Below are 18641 nucleotides of genomic sequence, written 5' to 3'. Positions count from 1 at the left end.
AATTTTACAACATACTCGTTTCTGTTGCTCGCATGCATTATCATTTTATTTCGCTCTGGTTCTCATTTTACTTGAATTCTTGTTTACTTGCAATTTGTGTGTGTTCAACTTGTTGGTTTGTTTTTATTTATTGGACTTAGATTAGGCTTAGTAGCTACAATTACGATTAAAATTTAGTTTTCCTTTTTTGTATATATATTATAGAATTTTCATTTTTGCTTCGCTTTTTGATGCGTTGCTACTGCCGCTTTTCTTTTCTTTTTTTTTCGTTTTACTGCCGATGCTGCTGCTGCTGTTGTTGTTTTTGTTGTTGTTATTTGCATGATTTCGAACATGTTGTTTGTTGTAGTTAATCGCTTTTTGTTGTAATAAAAACTATACGAGCTTATTACAAAATGAAAAAACTGCATGGTTTTGTGGATTTAATAAATAACTTCGTAGACAGTAGCCTTCTTATCGCCCGAACCCGTCACAATGTATTTGTCGTCAGTTGATATGTCGCAGCTAAGTACGGATGATGTTTCCTTCGACTGAAAAATGTCCATCATTTTAATGAGGATTTCCCTTAATATGATGAGTATGTGTGCTTACCTGGAATATGCTGGCACCGTAGGGTGTTCGCCATGCGTTAAGCAGGTTGTCTTTGCCGGTGGAAACGAACCATTTGCCGCAGGCGGCAAAGCGCAGCGACAGAACGCAGCTCTCGTGCAGATGCAGTTGATACTTGTCCGGTTTCGATGCGTGCAGCACCTCCACATGCGAGTTCTCCATACCCACAGCCAGCCAGTCGCCTAAAGGATAATACAAATTATGTTACTTCTTGATGATTTTATCTCGTAAGGAAGGCGTCATCATACCTGTGGGACAGTAGCCGAGCGAGAATATTTGAGAGCTGAAGTCGTGCTGTTGCAGCTGGCGACCCTCGCGCAGATCCCAGGAGCGCACCGTGTTGTCTAAGCCGCCCGTCCACAGCCTGGAGCCATCCGGACTGATGTCGATGCATGAGGCGCCGTCGGTATGGCCCTGGAACTGGCGCACCAGGATCTCGTTGTGCAGGTCCCACACGGCGATGTTGCCGTCGCTGCAGCACGAGAAGCACACCTTAGAGTCAGGGCTAATGGCCAGAGCGTAGCAGGCGGGCGCCGCCGATGTTAGTTCCGCCTTTATGCGAGGCGTCGGACTGGCCAGATCCCAGATGGACAGGTTGGACGCCTCACCGCCCACGATCAGCGTACGGCCGTCGGGCAGCAGCTTCACCGAGCGGATGTAGTTGTCGCGCTGCAGACAATCCAGCTGGCTGACTGGATTCTTGTTGCCCGGTTGCGAGATGTCCCATACCTTGACGCAGCCCTTGCCGCCCGTGTACACATACTTTGTGGGATTGGAGATGGTTACCGCACAGACGACCTCTCCATGCGACAGCGTATTGATCTGCCGGGCGTGCCGCGGAATTCCAACGCCCACCAACGCGTCCGGCGGGAACGGCACCGGTTGTAGACTACCCTCGCCGTTCATATGGAAAGAGTATGCACTGCAACGGGTAAAATGTGTTTATTAATTAATGTAACCATTTAATAGTGATCGATAGTGACTTTCAACGTTAGTGGAAAGAGCAATAATATATACAATATTATCATCTCCAATAGACTACTTTGCATTTGCATCAGTTGCATTGAATTACTTTAAATACTTAATAACAATGCACGACGAAATTCCTATAGTCTTCTTTTCGGACCGTAAATTGACACAAATGACTTACGGCTTTCCACCCGTTAGGGCCGAGGGATGTGGAATGCCATTGGTTCGCACATGGGCGTGCGGATCGTACGGCATTGGTGGCGGTCGTCCATAGGCTGGATCTGACGGTGGACGCTGGTAGGGATCGGCCGGCCTCTGATACGGTGCACCCGGATATCCGGCTGGCGGTGGTCCCTGCGGCATCATTTGTTTAGGATTAACACCTGGCGCCGGAGCAGCGGCGTTCGGTGTCGGTGTGCGTGCCTTGGCGCCCGGTGTACCCGGCTTTTCCATCTAAATGAACGAGATTCAATAAGTTCCAACACTTTCTGGGTTTGACATTTGACATTTGGCTCACATCTTTTGTCTTGAGGCTGGGTGTGGAACGTGAAGAACTGGAGCCGGAGCGTGAGGGCGGCCGTTCCTGCTTGATGCCACTACTGCTTGGCTTCTCCAGGCGCTCGCCATTCAAGCTTTCCCGATCGCGCACCTCCATTGACACGTGCTCGCCGTTGGGACGCGGTGAGTGGGATTCCTGCAAGGCACATGTATGCATTTAGTATTGTTTTCGCATTCGATGATAAATGTAATAGCAAAGGTGTGGTTTTGTTTCATTTTTTTGGGAAATTTGGGAGTGGTTGCATTGAATCTGGGCCGACACTCAACTCACCATTTCATTTGCAACATCTACGACTAAATCTTGATCGCTTTTCTCGCCTTCATCCTCCTGGAAATAATTTTGAAAAAAACACAAAAACAATATAAATCAAAATTCATACAAAAACCCACAACGAACAACAGCAATAACAACAACCACAATAGAAATAGTTAGTAGCTAAATTTTAGGCCCTGTTCTGGTTTTCACATCAATTTACATGGTTAACAATTTAAAAACGCAAACAAACCATGAAGTTACGATTAGTGTTCCTTCTTTAAGTAAGCCAATAAAATCAAAGAAATAAAACCAGTTAATAGCATAGAAAATGTATATAGTTTATACAAATTCCACGCTACTATTGAAATTTAAAATCGAATACAAAATAAATCAGTATAATTATAAGGCATCTTCTTACTAAAAAGATGGTTAGCTTTACAATTGAGATACACCTTAAACCAACTACTAGAAATTGAAAACCGGAACAGGCACCATTAGATCGTGATGTTTTTGTTTTGTCTCTTAAAAATTAGCAATTTGGGTTTTGTTTAGCATGATTTTGGGGTAGAGTGTTAGCAGAATTAGACAACAACAATGGGTAAACTACGGAATTGAGTATCTGGTGAGTTGAGAGACAGCAACAGCTCAGATGAGATGACAATAATCGGTTATGGCAATCACCATCAACGCGATGATCTATGATACTACCAGTGTATAATGCTAACACCGAAAAAAGCTCGATACTCACTTGCAGTTTCTCATCTTTTCGACGCTTCGAGTCGTTCTCGATGTCCAGCGGCGAGCGTGTGCGGTACTTCTCACGATCGGCCGGCGAAACCGAATTGCGCTGCAAGATCAGCATGAAAATGAGCTCGAAATATGCAGAATTTTGATCTAGGGCGTGGTACTCACCAATCGCTCTTCGGCGGCTGCTGGCCCCTCCAGACCCGTCGGTTTGATGTCCGGCCTGTGGTGTTCGGGCGGTTTGTTCAGCAGACCTTGCGGTCCGTGTGGCAGGCCCATGGTGGCGCCCAGGGCGCCAAACGGATTCAGTGCGCCCATCGGCTGAGGTGGTCCGCCTGGCACCTGCTGGGCGTGGATCTGTTGCTGCAATGGAACCATGAGATCGTATGAAATCGGGCGTGCGCGTTGCTGGCTTTCGGAATAATGAACATCGTGCTTAGTGGGAAAATGAAAGCATTGAAATGTGTGTACATATGTGTGTAAACACAACAACGACATTAACACTAAATGGTATTTGCCTTATTTTTATTTTGTATCAAAATTTTATTTATTTATCTTCGATTCATAAGCAAAGACCATCTGGGGTTAATAAAAACAGCAACAACAATTGGCGGCATTTGAAGCGTTATTCAAATAATATAAACGTTGACAATCAGAGAAGGAAGAGGAGGTAGTGAGGCACTGGAGCAGTTGTTGTAGTTGTGGCAGTGGCACATTCGGCGGATGCAGCGGCAGACGGCAACAGTAAACAAACAATAAGAAATTAACTTGCAACGAAACAAACTTACTAAAAGTTGCTGAATTCCATGTTGCTGCTGATGCTGCACAACGTTGTTTGGATTGGATTGGTCGAATGCGAAATCATAACAAATTAGGAAGTAGAAAAACAAACTCAAATCAAATGCGGCCCAAGGAACGAACTAAACCGAAACGAAGTTCCCACTAAACGGCTGCCACTTTCAGGAGTGATCTTCAGATTAATTATGCCTACGATAAGCCCCCAAGTATCATATGTACCAAAACGTTAGATTGCTTATTTTTTTATACAATTTTCAAGATGTTTGTTATTCTTTGGAAGACTGTATTACAAAGTACCCTGCAAACTAAAAACGGTTTAGATTCCTTTCCCTTTCCGTTGTGGAAACAACGTTTCCAATCGGCCATGCCCCTATTCGTGTCTATCTGAGAATGGCTGAAACCGTATTGCTGCTGCCGCGGAATCCATCATCCGTCCTCGATCGACTTACCCCAATGATCAGGTTGAGCTCCTGCATGGTCACCTGCTTCGCCCGCTCCACCGCCTGCAGCACTTGCTGCTGGTGGTCGGCCTGAAGGAATGGAAGTAGCTGGTTGATCAGTGTGTTCAGCCGCTTGGCGATCTCCGTCTGCTTGTGCATCTCCACGTTAAGGCCATAGGACATCTCGTAGTACTGAAAGTTGGAGGGCAAGCCGTGGCATTAGCTAAGGGATCTCGATAATTTGCGGATCATGACGACTTACCATAACATAATGGCGCTGCATCTCCGTCTTCTCGTTCGACAGCTTCTCGCACTCCAATTTGATGCTGGAATTCACAGGAAAAGTGATCAACGGGCAAATTAGTTGGGCGACGGAAGCGAACTGAATTCGAGAACGCAAGGAAGCGGCGATTGTGGAGCATGGAGCATGGAGCATTGAGTTGCGGCTGGGGCGGCGCAGGTTAATCCTATGACAGCGGCGCATATGGCGCGCCAAACCGGTTTGCTCAGCTTTTTGTTTTACTTTTCGCAAAACGCAGACGCAGCATCCACACTCACACTCGCACACTTCCATACGATGGCGGCTAAGGCGAAGGCTTAAAATGTGATTTCTTTGGGGCATGTTATTGTAGAGGCTTCTAATAGGTTTAACCTCAACTTGATTCTGGAGACTAATCTCTATAAATGCCTATTGCTTAGACCATGAAATCTATGCCATTTGATTATTTGAAATATCAATTACAAAGTTGACATTTGCAGAGAATGTCATTATGAAGGCTAATATTTCCTTGCAAATCTTTAGTATAATTTGCCTAGTATTTGCAATTTGATAAGCCTTGTATATCCCTAGTAAATATGATTCGAGTAATGTTTACATGTGTAAACATTGACGTGTGTTTAGAGTATTCCATCGGATACTTGCCTGTGGTACTGCGCCTGCAGGAAGTTGAACTCCTCCTTGATGCGTTCCAGTGTGTCGGCGATGGTGAACTTGATTGGACCCTGAGGTGGTGGTCCCTATTTGGACGTGAATAGAGGTGGTTGGTGTTACGTGCGTGGGCGGCACATGGCGCGGCGTGGGGGAGAGAGACATAAACACAATTAGCACGGATTCGGGGGTCAGAGGTGGGACCCGCTGACGGGTGAACTTACCCCGGCGGCGGGGTGGCGCACCGGTGAGGGATACATGTTGTTAGGCTGGTATGTTGCCGGCTAGATCAAGAGCGATAGTTCCGAGGTGGACACCGATTTGCCGGAGCGGAAGTCCTGCTGCTCCTCCTGCTACGCACGCCGCTTCCTTTCTTCCGGTTATCCCTGAGCACTCCACTCCTGCACAGAAACTCCTCGCAAAACGTGGACTAAGATCTGCTTGCCAGCGTTTTATGGTACTTGTTTTTTCTTAGCTATTCTTTTTCTTCTGTTTTTTTTTATAATATTTTTCGATGGCAGTTGATCCGCTTTATTGGTATTCCCGCAAACGGAACCGGCACTTAGTGGCTATCCATGTCCGGGCTACTTCGCATTTTACATATCCTGCGAATGGAATTTTACAACAACATATTTGCTTAGTTATGCTTTTTCATATTTTTGCACCATTTTTTTCGATACGTTCGCACGCACGTACATACACGCACACACACAGGCCTGCGAAGCCAGCGAGACACACGCACACTGGCGCAGGAAACGGGAGCGAGGGTACGAGTGTGAGTGTTTACCGCCGAAAAATCAAGCGCACAGTTGCATGTGGCCCATGAAATTGTTACGCAAAATCATTGTTCGATTTTCGGGGGCCGCTGGACGCACTAATCCGATTGTGCAGTTAAGCGGGGCGGGATTAATCCAATGAAAATAAAACACTTTTCTTTCGTAAAGGCAGCACACTCCGCACAAACAACATGCGAACATATACAGACAGACTGCAATTAAACAGGGTTGCCATGCCGTTTAAAACGCGCAGAGCAGCAGAAACACAGTTCGCACTTTTCTTTGATGTTTATAGTTTGCTAGTTTTCAGCGTATCCGCATATAATTCACTTGATTGGCCCTTTTCAATATTTTTCAATTGTACAGCCAATATATTTTTTATGATTTGCCCTGGAGGCGGCAACTCTGTTCGGCGATACGGGCACATACATAGAAACCAGCGAGTGGCCAAATCACACACACACACTCACACGCGCGCAGCGCAAAAGAAAAATTATACTGTGTCCTATACAAAAAATAAACAAAAGCAATTAAAAAAAGCGAGATAATGCCAGTACCAGTTTTATGCCCCGGATTAGCACGCTTTATCGCAAGATGTTTCTATGTTTTGCACTTAAATCTCTGGTCCATTTTTTACAGTTTCTTCGTTTTCGCCACCGAAAAGTGGGTAAATTATTTTTTGTAACTTTTCGCCCGTATAAAATTGCCTGTTTCTGCCGACCGACCGCGAAGTGTCTGACATTCGTGTATGTGTTGGGCAGCTTTGGCGGCGGCGCTCTCTCGCTCTCTCACAGGCACACACACAGGCAGCGGCTCTCTCTCCGGCTCTACTACACGCGCACTCGCTGTACAAACGCGGCTTGTAAATGGCGTTCTCGCCTCAAATATTTTTGCAACAATTTCGGCACGCTGATTTTCACCTCGGTAGCACTTGGTATCCTCGCCGATTGGGGCAGCTGGCAACTGGGTGGCTTTTGGGGCATCGGCACGGCCCGTTTCTATTTATAATTTCCTATTTTCTTATCCGCGACACACAGACCGCGTCGGTCTCAGGTATGCAATTTGGGCTATCGCCTATCGATGTATCGAGGGGCTCCCATCGCGGGCCACTCGCTTAGGCGGCGCAGTGTTGCATGCGCCAGTGTTGGGAAGTGTCTGCGCTGCACGTGTAATCGAACTAGTTACACTCTGCGAAATAATAAGCCTAATGTTAATGAACTTATACATATAAAATAATTTATTTACAAACACTTCGGTTGCAGAACAACTAATTAAATAGTTTCAGTTATAGCGGTCGTTTTTAGCCATGATCTTGAATAAAAAATGAAAAAAGTTCCGCAAAAACTACGTTACCTAGTACTGTACATCCTCTCTAAGTGTAGTTGGCGCGCTTTTTCAAATAAATAAGTAAATAACTATTTGGTGTATTATTATTTAATCTGATTTGCTAATTTTAATCTTGTTAACCATTAAGCACATTACCAATTCTGAAAACTTCAAATTTTCAGTGATAGTTTTCTAAAACTATATTTTTATTTAAATGAAATATATTACAATTATTATTTTTAGTAAATTAAAATGGATTTCATTTCGGTCATTGCCAATATTAATTTAATTATTTGTAAGAGCAGATCTATATTAATTGATATTTCCTAATTGGTATTACCAATAAGGATTCCAATTGCCACCAACTAGGGCTCTGTAAATACTTCCCCCGCCCAAGAACCCAATAAATTAAATTGTTTTGATATTCGTTTGAATTGGTTTATATTTGTTTTAATTGTTTTGCTAATTGCTTTTTTAATTTTCCTATTTTGTTGCCATCACAGTTGGGCTATCACAGATGCGTTGTTGGTTGGTTCTTCCATTCCCATTGCCACTCCACCTTTACCTTCCTGCCACTTAACCCCTTGTTTTTACCAGGGACGCCACAAGGGCTGCTGCATGGGCTGTGGTGATGGGGCGGGGCTGTCGCAGTCGCTGTGATATCCGGAGGAGGCGGGGCTGAGCGGAGCCTTGTCCATTGAGGAGCAGTCCATCGAGTTCTGGAGGAAGTCGGTGGCAGACTGTGCTTCGTGGAACTGCTGCAAGTTCTTGTAGACGCGTCCCAGGTGAGTCATCACCGATTTGCCCAGGTCGACGCTCATGCCAGGTGTGGAGGCCATGACACGTGACACCTCGTTGACGGCATTCATGTAGCCATTCTTGAAGCTGTCTAGGGGGAGGGATCGCTCTTCCTGAGCCACCTTCTTTGGTGTCTTTTGCTGGCGCATGAAGATCACCGCTGACTCGAGCATCTCGGCCTTGTCCATGCGCAGGATGCCATCATCACCTCGCAGCTCGGCGACAAGTGTTTTCAGGTTGTCCAGGCACTTGTTCATGCGGGCACGTCGCTGGCGCTCCAGCATTGGCTTCTTCACCTTCTGGTAGATCTGGGTCTTGGTGGTGTATTCCATTTTTGTTTTGGTAGTAGGTTACGTAGTTTTAAAAATTTTTGAAAAATTTTGTTTTCGGCTTGTTGTTGCCTGCTCGACGGCGTAATCGTGAGTGATATTCTGCTCTGCGAGGTCCCGTCCTTTTATACCGCTCCCTGGTCCCTGAAATCCACCCTCTGATACGCACCTTTCCTGCCCTCTCTTTCGCTCGCACGGCCGAACGCCGCTGTTGCCGTCTCTTTCACAAGGAACAGCTGCAACTTCGTAGGACGGAGGACAATCCTTGTGGCTCGTGGCGTGGGAACCGAGCTGAAAGTAAGTTTCTCACACAATTTTTTCTCGTTTGTTTTCCCTTTTGGCCACATGCTTCGCTCCGCTCCGCTTCTCATTTTTTTTCGAGTTTAAGGATCAGGGCACATTTTTGCAGCTGTCGCTGTTTTTGGCTGCTCGCATTGCTTTCTGGGCCGGTGTTATTATCCTTAATGCATACTTCACTGCCTCATCCTGTCGTGTTTGGAATGGGAACGTTCATATATGGGTACATGGGATCGAAGCATGATGATGAGCAGGGGCAGGGGATCCGATCTGCTTGTGCGTGGGTCGCTCTGGCATTGTTATCCTGCCGTGCCATCTACTCGCTTATTGTTTCATCAATGCCAGCAGACGATGATTGTATAAGCCCCTACTCCTGCTCCGACCTCCGAACTGCGAACTCTGAGATCTCCTCTTTCCGTTCCCACAGTGCCCCGTCGACGAGTGTTTATTGGACACAATTAGTGGATGTGGCATATTGGCTTCGTGCCGGGTCGCCTTGGTTGTTCGATCGTTCCATCCATCGTTTGGGCTGTCTGATCTCGGGTTTTTGGGTGGTTGGCAGGGGGACGTGGGTCAAACGGGCGCAGAAAGTGTGCCCCGCGTGCCATACTCGTGGCTGAGGTTGAGTACTTAATGTCCAGGGTGAGGTGAGGTGGGCCTTGTGCCGGAATGCCTACCTATGGGATGCACATACTTGACTCCCTGCAACCCCCTAATTGGTAATTAGTAATTTTTCACCGGTTAATTGATGAACACTTTTCGATTAGCTTTACATACATATGTAAAATATGGTTTATTGAATGTGTGACTCATTCTAATAGGTAGTAATATTTTATTGATTGTTAATGTAATCAAAGGATACAATGGTTATCTTTGCAGTTATTAAATAATATATTTAATAATAATATTAGGCGGTTTTATTATGGGATTCTTGCGTTGAATAATTGCACTTTGGAGTAAACTTTCTAATAGGAAACTAATCGACCTGTGACCTCGATGCCTACCTATGGGATTTGTGTCCCTCCCTTGCAACCGCCTGGGATATGGCACTTCCTCACTTAATAATTGAGATGGATTTGTATATCTCCCTTAGAAATCTTGAGGGTTCTTAATATTGACATTTTATGGGTGGAAAACAACGTCATTGATTGTTGTAATGGGGAGGGATGCTCTCACTTCTTATAGTATTTGGGTGTCAGAGGTTAATAATGTGGTATGAACTTGGAATTGAATACTTACCTACGATTTTACCTAATGCTATTGCAACCCTCAATAGGTGATGTAATTCAATTGATTAATTGTAAAAGGACAAATTTAGAGGGATTAAATATAATATGGTATATTGTACGATAAGTAATCTAGACGTGAAACTCATATGTATCTTTCTTGACCATCCTTATTGGCCTTTTATTGGTGGAAAAATTAATGCGGCATTTGGGGTTTATAACAATGTATTGTATTGTGCTATTGTATTGATGTCATTTCGTAGTCTGTTGACAAAAGTGTTACCCAAATAGTATATTAATAGACACATTGTGGAAATGTAAAATAACGACCATTAAAAATATGGAATAATTTCCGTTTTATTAAATGCATGCTTGACAACTAAGTGCACATTAGTGTTGCATGTTTTGCTATAATGTTTAACTGTTATTGAAACTTGTTATTAATATAGCTCGTTTAAGATAATAATGGGCTTTAAGATAATGAACATAATTTATGGGAAGTCCATTCTTTTACACGTGTACTAAATTAGCTAGTGCACACGATGATTTCATTAAATTGGACCTTAAAGTTCATGTATACCAACATTAAATATGTTCAACGAACTAATTCAGAGGAATCTTCTTCCTATTGGAATTTAAAGGAAAATATCCAAGTTCAAGTTGCACCATTGGATTGTGCTGTAAAATAGATTGCCCAAATAATAAGATAGTTGTTTAATTTCGTTTCATATTTTGATTTGTATTTAAGTTTTTTCATTTCGTATCTTTTCATGTTGTGTTCTTGAGATCTCTTAGCTGGTAAACATTTGTATATATGTAGAGTAAAAAACAGACTTCTGCTCGATTGATTTAAGACAAAAGTTAATAAAGCGTGCCCTATCACAGACTTAACTTAGAAACCTAAAACTTGGTAACGTAACAAATAAATGAGGATCATTGTAAAGCATTTTTTCTAAAGCTGCGGTTCCAATTGCGTGATTGCCCGTCGGGAATTCAGTCCTTCCGAGTGGATCTCTGTTTACCAGGGACGCCACACCTGTCCGGGGCTGCTGATCTGGAGCAGAGACTCGTTGTCGCTGGCATATCCACTGGAAACGGGACTGATGGAGGAGCAGGAGCTGGCACTGGAGTAGGAGCTGGAGCTCGAGCTAGATCCACAGACGATACTGAGTGGTGTGTTGACGGCCTGCGGTTGTTCCATGGGCTGCTCCAGTTGGTTGAGACGCATGCCCAGATGGGTCATCAGTGTGGTTCCAAAAGCCACATCCACTCGGGGAAGGGAGGCCAGGGCGCGGGACACTTCGTTGGCTGCCCGGATGTATCCAGCACGGAAACTCTGTTCGGGATTGGCCGGAACTTGCTTCTTAGACTCTTTCAGCTTGCGGAGATGCTGCACGGTGACTTCCAGGATGTCGGCCTTCTCGAATTTGGCATCGCCAGTCTGGGCAACGCACTCGGCCATCAGATCCTTGAGCTCGTCCAGGCACTTGTTGATCCTGGCACGACGCTTCCGCTCCAGCAAGGGCTTCATCACCTTGCGGTACTGATAGGTTTTCGACATCTCGTATTTGGTGGCCATTGTGTGTTTGTTTTGTTTATTTGTTGCGTTTAGGTAACTGGAAGAACGACTTGTTGAAGAACTTCTTCGATCTTTCGGAGGAGGTTATCCTGAGATGTTGACTGCACGACGATTGCGTTCGAAATGTTGCATTCGTCTCCGGTTACCGCTGCTTTTATAGCTGCACGTGCCGCCGCGAGAGCGTCTCGTGCTCAGCGCACGCTGCTCGGAGAAAGAGAGAAGTGAGAGCTGCGGAGCCTCCGAAGAACCACCACCTGCGGAGCAAACTACTTTTACTCAGTCACTGGGACACGATCCTCTCGCCTGCATTTTCGGTGGTGGGTTTTTCTCCACAAACAAGTTTGGAACACACCTGAGGTAAAAATAGTATGAGCAATGTGATTAATGCAGCTATAGTTCTTTGAGTGAATAAATGAAAATTGTTGTAGAACGCTTTTTAAGACATATTAAAAAGCCTATCAAAAGTATTTTCTATAAACCTTGATCATGTCTTGAATGGTCTTGAATGGTTTTAATTTAAAGTACTTAAAAGTTGTTTTTTAATAAAATAAAACTTTAAATATGTTCTTAGTGCTATTGCTGTGGCCCCTGGTGTTCGGTGTAAGTGAGTCTCGGCAGGGGATGAAGATGCGATGGTGCAGTGGTGGTGGTGCGACGGTGGTTGCACATGCTGCTTCTCTGTTTTCCTTTCCACTGACATTCGAATCGTGGGAAACACTTTGCCCTCAAGTTTCCCACAAGATTTTTCTCGCTCGTTGGTGTTATAAGTTATAATCGGAGGTAGCCCGTGTGCGAGTCCCGAGTCCGAGCTCCGAGTTCCGAGCCCTTATGCACATGGCACAGTGGGCCAAACCGATGAAACACATGCGGGAATTTTGAGGGTGCCTTGCTTGAATGAAGTCTTCAAGGCTTTTCCAACTACGTGAAATTTAAGGTTTACGGCTTTTACGCATACTGCTATCTACTTGCTAGAAAAAGTTTTAGAAATTTCTGTAAAGATCGTGGGAATGCGAGTTTTGGGATGTCGGAAATGGGGTTTTCCAAGGGGAAGATGTGTGCAATTTTAGGACTCGCAGGTTTGGAAACTAGTACCTTACGGATTTTTTGTTGCCTGTTCTCAACTTGCTACGGTTAATTTGAGAACCTCTATGCAAAGTCGTGGGAATGTGAGTTTTCGAATGTGATTTTTGGGGTTTTACCAAACGGAACATGCGTGCAATTTTACGACTTGCAGGTTTTAGTGTAAGTGTTTACGGATTTCTCGATGTCTTTCTACTTGTAACGAATTTTTCCTAAACTATCTGCTATGCGAGAAAGATACATTTGTTCCTAGGGGTTTTTCTAGGCGTATATGGCCCGAATATAGGGACTTTTGTGGAAGGTGTTTTCTACTTGCTACGGATAATTTTGTTAGCTGCGGCGGTGTGTGGGAACCTGAGTCTTGGAAAAAATTAAGGTTCGTAAAGGTTGCATTTTACAGAATCTATATGTATGGGATTATTGTACCCAGATGGGTGAAATAAAGAAATATTTGGAAAAGATGTTCTTGCCAGGTTAAGAAATTCCTAAAAAAGAAAACATTTTGCAGTATAATCAACTAGCTAAAAACATCTAAAGATTGTGACAAAACCCTCAATTGTTTTCACCCAATTTTCGTTCCATTCGAACCACTGTAAATCTGACCGAGCTGCTAGTGCGAGTCACGGGTAGTGCTGAAAAAACTACCACCTGCCCTTTATTTTATTTAATTTTTTCTTGTCCATCGTGGGCCCTACACATATCGCCCTCTCCCTCGCTCCCGCTCTTGTCAATTATGAATGCTGAATTGTAGCTTCTGTTGAACACTTGGGCCCTGGGTTTCGTTTCGGATGGCATCGGTTGGGATCGTCCATCGCTAAGTGGCATACATATACGCGTATGGTATTCCTGCTCACGTCGGGACATCATCATCGTGGGACCCAGGGCCCAGAAAAAGGGATGATTGTTCGATGGATCGACGAGGGACATGCAAACTAAATGACTGTACGGCAAATTGACACACACTAAAGATTAAATGTATCGCATTCGTTAACTATATAAACAATATACGTGGCCGGTTTGAGGAACGCTGGCTGCGGCAGGAAGTGTGTGCGCTGCACTGCGTGCTGAGAGTGTGCTGAACAACGGGCCGTTACAATTTTCTGGCGACTGTGAGAAAATTTCTCGAGCTGCACATGGCCAGCTCCGGGCTCTTGTTGCTGTTGTTGTTTTTCCACTTTTTATTAAGTAGGGGCAACCATTTGGGCACGCATCGGGGTTGGCTTATTGTCAATGCATCGCTGCTGGGCAGCCGATGCTGCTGCCGTGTAATTGAATATGTGTGTGCGCATGCTTGGCACGCCAAACGCGCGACAGACGCGGGCAGCTAAAAACAAAAGCCAAAGGGCCCCAACAGAAGCTTGCTGCGCGCCACGCATGCGCAATAAAATCGCATGAAATGCAAAAAAAAGAAAATATAAATAAAAAGAGTTTAATTTTTTCAGGCCTGGAGCTTGAGAATCGGCGACAGGAAATTATCATTTTGTGCGGAATGACAGGGCGGCGATTATCATTTGCTGCGATTAGCTTTGATGCCCCGGATATGCGGGGATGTTGTCAACTTAAGAGGGTTTGGCTTTGATTTGCATTTAGATTCGTTGGAATTTATATATAGAAAAGTGTTTCTTTATAATCTAATCCTATTATGTCCAATTTGATGGTACTAAAAGATGGTTGATTTAATAATTAGATCTCAATTAGCTACACTGTTAGTTTGCTAAGGGGTTTCTTCATTAAAAAACTTCAATTAGTTAATGTGGGAAGGTAAATATAACAAGCAAACAATCGATCTAATTAACGTGTGTTCAAAGCTTTTTTAAAGAGCTGTTTTAAGCCGCCTAAAAGATTTGACGAAGCCATACGCTTGATTAGAATCCAATTGGTTGATTTTCCTGCTAACGACCCAACTTCCCACGTAACAAACAGCGATGATTTTAGTGGATTTTCTTTTTAATTTATTTTCTTATAAGCTAATAACGTTTATACTACACTAACTAGCTGGAGTTGATATCACAAATGTATTTATTACTGATCATTGGCAACCATCGAGGGTCTCCAACTGGAGTGGATGTCTGAGTGGCATCCTTCGGACTAGTTGGATACTTGTTGCTGGCACGCAATTCGATTCGCACGATCGATCGTCGTCAGCTCCATTCATTCATCGAATGATATGTCTTGTATTATTCATTCATCCATCCATTCAGTCGCTTTGGTCGCATCTAACTACCGGTTTTTGGCCCATGGTGCTGTGGCTTGGGATGATGTTGAGATTGTTGTGGTGCCTGCTGTTGTTGTCATCGATGCTTTGATTTCTTGAGATGTTGCCACTGTTGACATTGCTGCAATTGTTATAGTTCATGTGGCTGCTACTGTTTCGGGTGTTAATATTCTCGCTTTTTGACAAGGTATTGAAGATTTTATTGGCAATTTTTTGCGGTTGCTTCGTGGTTAGTCATTACTCATGTTGCAATTGGCTTTTTAGCTACTTGAGGTGTGACTGGTTGACATTGCAATTATAATTGCAGTTGGGTGTTTCAACCGAAGTATTCCTTATTGTATTGCTGTATAGTTATCGACGTTGAAGATCCTACCAATAATAGTAGTTATTGATGATAGCGTTCCTCAGGTGGTTTTGCTCCACTATTTACTATAATTGCGGTTGTTGACATGATAGCAATTTCGAAATCGGATGTTTTGGTTCTCAGCAATGATTCCTTTCAGATTGGTCGTGCAGGTGGTGTTGCTGCTGCTCCTCCGTCTGCTGCTACTGCGAGTGCCAGTAGAAGCTGCCCGCTTCCGTCTCCAAGCAGATGACTAGGTGCTCCTCCAATCCCACTTGAGTTGCCCTCAACATCCTCTCGTTTGCCTGGTTCTGGGCAATCTCCTCCAGGCTATCGTACCGCTGACTGTCGGCATGTGAGCTGTGCTTACCAAATCGCTGCAGCATTTTGGCCAATAAGTTCTTTACTTTCGACATGGTTATGACAAGAGTGTTGTATCACTTTACAGATAAGAGTACTTAGCGCGTTGATTCTCGAATTGCAACTGTTGTGGGCTGATGGCAAGTGCCGCGCTTTTATAGCCCGCCAGATAACCACCACCCAAAAGTCCAACCACCCAACACAACAAGTGCCACATGTGGCGGACACATGTCCAAACTCCGCGCAGGAGCAGCAGCAACATCATCCCAAGTATCAGCCCAACGTTCGCCTGCCACGCTTTCAGCGCAAGGAACCCCGCAGCAAGCTCAACACGTGCAGGATAATCTCGTTTCCCCCACTCCCGGTGGTGCATCCCTTTGGTTTTTTGTTTTTTTCTCGAACCATCCTCATTTTTTCCATTTCAATACAGAATAAATATTGAGAGCGTTGAGCAGTTGTGGTTCCCATGGATAAGGTTCGACAGCAAAGGGCCTTCCTTCCCCTATCCTGAGCGTATATCTCGATTTTTTGAGGCTAGGGGAAAAAGAATCCCACGGTTCGAGTGGCAGCTGTTTGCAATTTAGGCCACAGCCCCGCTCATTTCGTTGCCTTGGTGGTGGTGGTGGTTGCTTCTTGTTGGTGTTGCTGTTGCCGTTGCTGTTGCCCCTTTTGACACATATTGCACTTGCTGCTGATGTTGTTGCTGCTGCTGCTGCTGCTCCTGCCGCTGCTGCCGAGTTGATTCAACTTTGGTTAATTGCTTCGCCCGTCGTTGGGTCACGCGTTGGCTTCCCAATCGCTTTCCACCTGATTGATGTTTGCTTTTGGGCCTGGAAAGCTCGACGGTGGGCCAAACGCGTGGCGGAGAACAAGTGCTGCTCCTCTGATTGGACGTGGGTTGGTCACGTGTGTGGAGCACCGCTGCAAATTTAATCCTCGCCAGAGCAAGGTGCTTTCACTTGTGGTGGCGTCTTTTGATAGCGTTTTAATTCAACTTATATGGGTTCATAATTCTGGAGTGTTTGTTGTCTGTGGGCCAGGGTTTGGGAGTTGGACATTCGAACGAGGGTTGTTCCTCGGCACGAGCTGCAATTGAAGTGGGTTTAAGGTTGATTGCTGGCGGGGAGTCAATTGAGTTTGAATGGTAAGCGATTAGAATGATTGACTGTGTGTTATTGTTATAGAAAGATAATAATAAAAGGGGTATCTTTTCTGTTGAAAACACCTTTTAGATAAGATATACTTTGCTTATTAAGAAGGATAAGTATAAATATTTAGACAGAGTTCATTAGTAATTATAATATCATTTAACTAAAAACAAAAAATATTACAAGAGAAATCGGTACTTGATTGCAACGTAAAAGTGCTGAAGATCCTCCCCTCCCATTAACTTCTTGGGTGTTTTTCCCATGATGTGTATTATAATGCCAGAACAATCGCATTAACACCAGGAAGTGACCATTCTTCACAAAGCTAACTCTGAATTATTCTAAGCATCCCACGGATTGTGGGCTCTGAGCTAATGTCAGCCAACAATTGTCCACTTATCGTCTGGCTAATTTATGGCTGCGCAAACATTTGCCGGCGACATTTACCTGACAAACAAACTGGTGGTCCGGCATACATAAATCCCTCAAAGGATTGGCCCACGAACGGACGACGTAAGTCAGGCGATGGGATCATTGAAATCCATCCAGTGGCTGTCAGTTGGCTGGCCACTGCTACTGGGGATTCTCACTCACCTTGGATACGTTAATGATTTGATTGCCCATTGACAGGCCAAATCCCCACGTCCCCGCAACTCCCATTCACCACTTCAATCAATGACAGACGGCTCGTTAAACTTCTTCTGCGGGTGCGTTCGTTCAATTAGCCCATGTCGTAAAGTACAAATAACTATTGCGTACAAGTTCCACGGAACTTGGATGGCAACTCTGGCTCTGGCTCTGGGCCCGGCCATAATCATTAAGCCCGCCGACTGGTAGCCGGCAATTTAAATTAAACAATCGTCAATGACGGCGACAAGAGTGAAAAACTAAAGTAAAGCAGGCAGTAATCAGTCGGTTTCTCAGTTCGCCAGTCAGTCAGGGAGTCAGTCTGTCCGGCAGTCATTCAGTCGAGCAGTTTAGTCAATCCGTCAGTGCATCAGTCAGTCACACGACGATTGCTACTTGGGCTGATAATAAGCGTCGCGCCGGCGCAATAAATGTGTGCCGACAGATAAATGTGTGCCCTCATCTGGTTGTTGCTTCTGTGTATTTACGGCCAAGTGGTTGCCTGTGTGGAGTATCTGTGTCTCGCTGGCTTTCCGTGTATCCGTGCCTGTAATCGTAACCATATAAGCGTCTTAAATGGCAGGTGTGCACATCGCGTGGGAAACACACGACGCGTCTCGAGCGGTTCTCACGATATGAAAATCGAGCAAAACAAACCGAGAGACCCCTCAAGACCCTAACAACGGTGACAGCCACTTTCTCGGGATTCGAATTGGATCTGGGATGGGGATTGGGGTTAGCGTTAAGGGTTGTCAGTGGAGTGTGCATGGGGATCGGGCGAGCATTGGGTCAGGATTTATGGGGCAGCGATGATGGTGAAGGGACCCTAAAAAACCATGACTAGAACATATATTTAAGTGCTAGTTTGTAATGAATTGGATTTTATAATTACGTGCATGAGCAGATGACGAATCCTTAAAATTTTAAGTACTTTGTGTATGAGAAAATGATTACATCCACCTCTAACATGCCATACTTAGTTATGTAACTGGCTAAAGGATCTAAACGATCCTCCTTCTTTCCTTTCAGCGATCCAAAGATCAGTAAGCCACAACAAGACAATTACAATTTTACCGAGTTTGATTTTCATTTGCTGGCCCAAACCGAATCAGTTTGTCGCAGACAATTGGGCCCAATTCTGAGCACCACGTTCCCACGTCTTGGCCAGCATTTTACGGTTTAATTGCAGTTACAATGCGTCGCCAGGACCCACACTCCTTGGCTAGACAATTGAA

The 18641-nt window shown here is 44.7% G+C and overlaps 4 protein-coding genes across 6 annotated transcripts; all 4 read right to left on the bottom strand.

Annotated features, from left to right (window-relative positions):
• Positions 1-71: 71 nt before the first annotated feature.
• Positions 72-7158, bottom strand: LOC117142360 (protein groucho). Of its 3 annotated transcripts, none has more exons than XM_033306284.1 (13): positions 6999-7158; positions 5527-5907; positions 5297-5391; positions 4637-4700; positions 4384-4566; positions 3305-3499; positions 3141-3239; positions 2408-2464; positions 2096-2272; positions 1760-2031; positions 858-1531; positions 592-791; positions 72-530 (listed from the first exon to the last, which is right to left on the bottom strand). In XM_033306284.1, the coding sequence occupies exons 2-13, from the start codon at positions 5560-5562 to the stop codon at positions 423-425; spliced, it is 2160 nt and encodes a 719-aa protein (XP_033162175.1). In that variant the 5' UTR covers positions 5563-5907; positions 6999-7158; the 3' UTR covers positions 72-422. The 3 variants fall into 3 exon arrangements, with proteins under 3 accessions (XP_033162175.1, XP_033162178.1, XP_033162176.1); XM_033306287.1 differs by having other exon boundaries at positions 3305-3493; XM_033306285.1 differs by lacking the exon at positions 6999-7158 and adding an exon at positions 6636-6947.
• A 670-nt stretch (positions 7159-7828) lies between these two features.
• Positions 7829-8636, bottom strand: LOC117143264 (enhancer of split m8 protein). Its single transcript, XM_033307834.1, has one exon. It carries the CDS (start codon positions 8532-8534, stop codon positions 7995-7997), a length of 540 nt encoding a protein of 179 aa, XP_033163725.1. The 5' UTR covers positions 8535-8636; the 3' UTR covers positions 7829-7994.
• A 2136-nt stretch (positions 8637-10772) lies between these two features.
• Positions 10773-11771, bottom strand: LOC117144858 (enhancer of split m7 protein). The gene has a single exon (XM_033310260.1). The coding sequence runs from the start codon at positions 11631-11633 to the stop codon at positions 11073-11075; it is 561 nt and encodes a 186-aa protein (XP_033166151.1). The 5' UTR covers positions 11634-11771; the 3' UTR covers positions 10773-11072.
• A 2871-nt stretch (positions 11772-14642) lies between these two features.
• On the bottom strand, positions 14643-15745 carry LOC117144859 (enhancer of split m6 protein). Its single transcript, XM_033310262.1, has one exon. The coding sequence runs from the start codon at positions 15685-15687 to the stop codon at positions 15475-15477; it is 213 nt and encodes a 70-aa protein (XP_033166153.1). The 5' UTR covers positions 15688-15745; the 3' UTR covers positions 14643-15474.
• Positions 15746-18641: the final 2896 nt, after the last annotated feature.

Source organism: Drosophila mauritiana, chromosome 3R (assembly GCF_004382145.1).
Source record: "Drosophila mauritiana strain mau12 chromosome 3R, ASM438214v1, whole genome shotgun sequence".
In the NCBI taxonomy this organism is placed as follows: domain Eukaryota; kingdom Metazoa; phylum Arthropoda; class Insecta; order Diptera; family Drosophilidae; genus Drosophila; species Drosophila mauritiana.
This window is presented reverse-complemented; position numbering and strand designations above follow the sequence as displayed.

What these genes read in the sequence shown, in the direction of transcription:
- LOC117142360 (XM_033306284.1), bottom strand. Translation starts at nt 5,562, where the DNA reads ATGTATCCCTCACCGGTGCGCCACCCCGCCGCCGGG. An exon ending in GCCCTAACGGGTGGAAAGCC is followed by an intron (nt 1,532 to 1,759) that starts GTAAGTCATTTG and finishes TACCCGTTGCAG; the next exon opens with TGCATACTCTTTCCATATGA. An exon ending in GCTCGGCTACTGTCCCACAG is followed by an intron (nt 792 to 857) that starts GTATGATGACGC and finishes ATTATCCTTTAG; the next exon opens with GCGACTGGCTGGCTGTGGGT.
- LOC117143264 (XM_033307834.1), bottom strand. Translation starts at nt 8,534, where the DNA reads ATGGAATACACCACCAAGACCCAGATCTACCAGAAGGTGAAGAAGCCA.
- LOC117144858 (XM_033310260.1), bottom strand. Translation starts at nt 11,633, where the DNA reads ATGGCCACCAAATACGAGATGTCGAAAACCTATCAGTACCGCAAGGTG.
- LOC117144859 (XM_033310262.1), bottom strand. Translation starts at nt 15,687, where the DNA reads ATGTCGAAAGTAAAGAACTTATTGGCCAAAATGCTGCAGCGATTTGGT.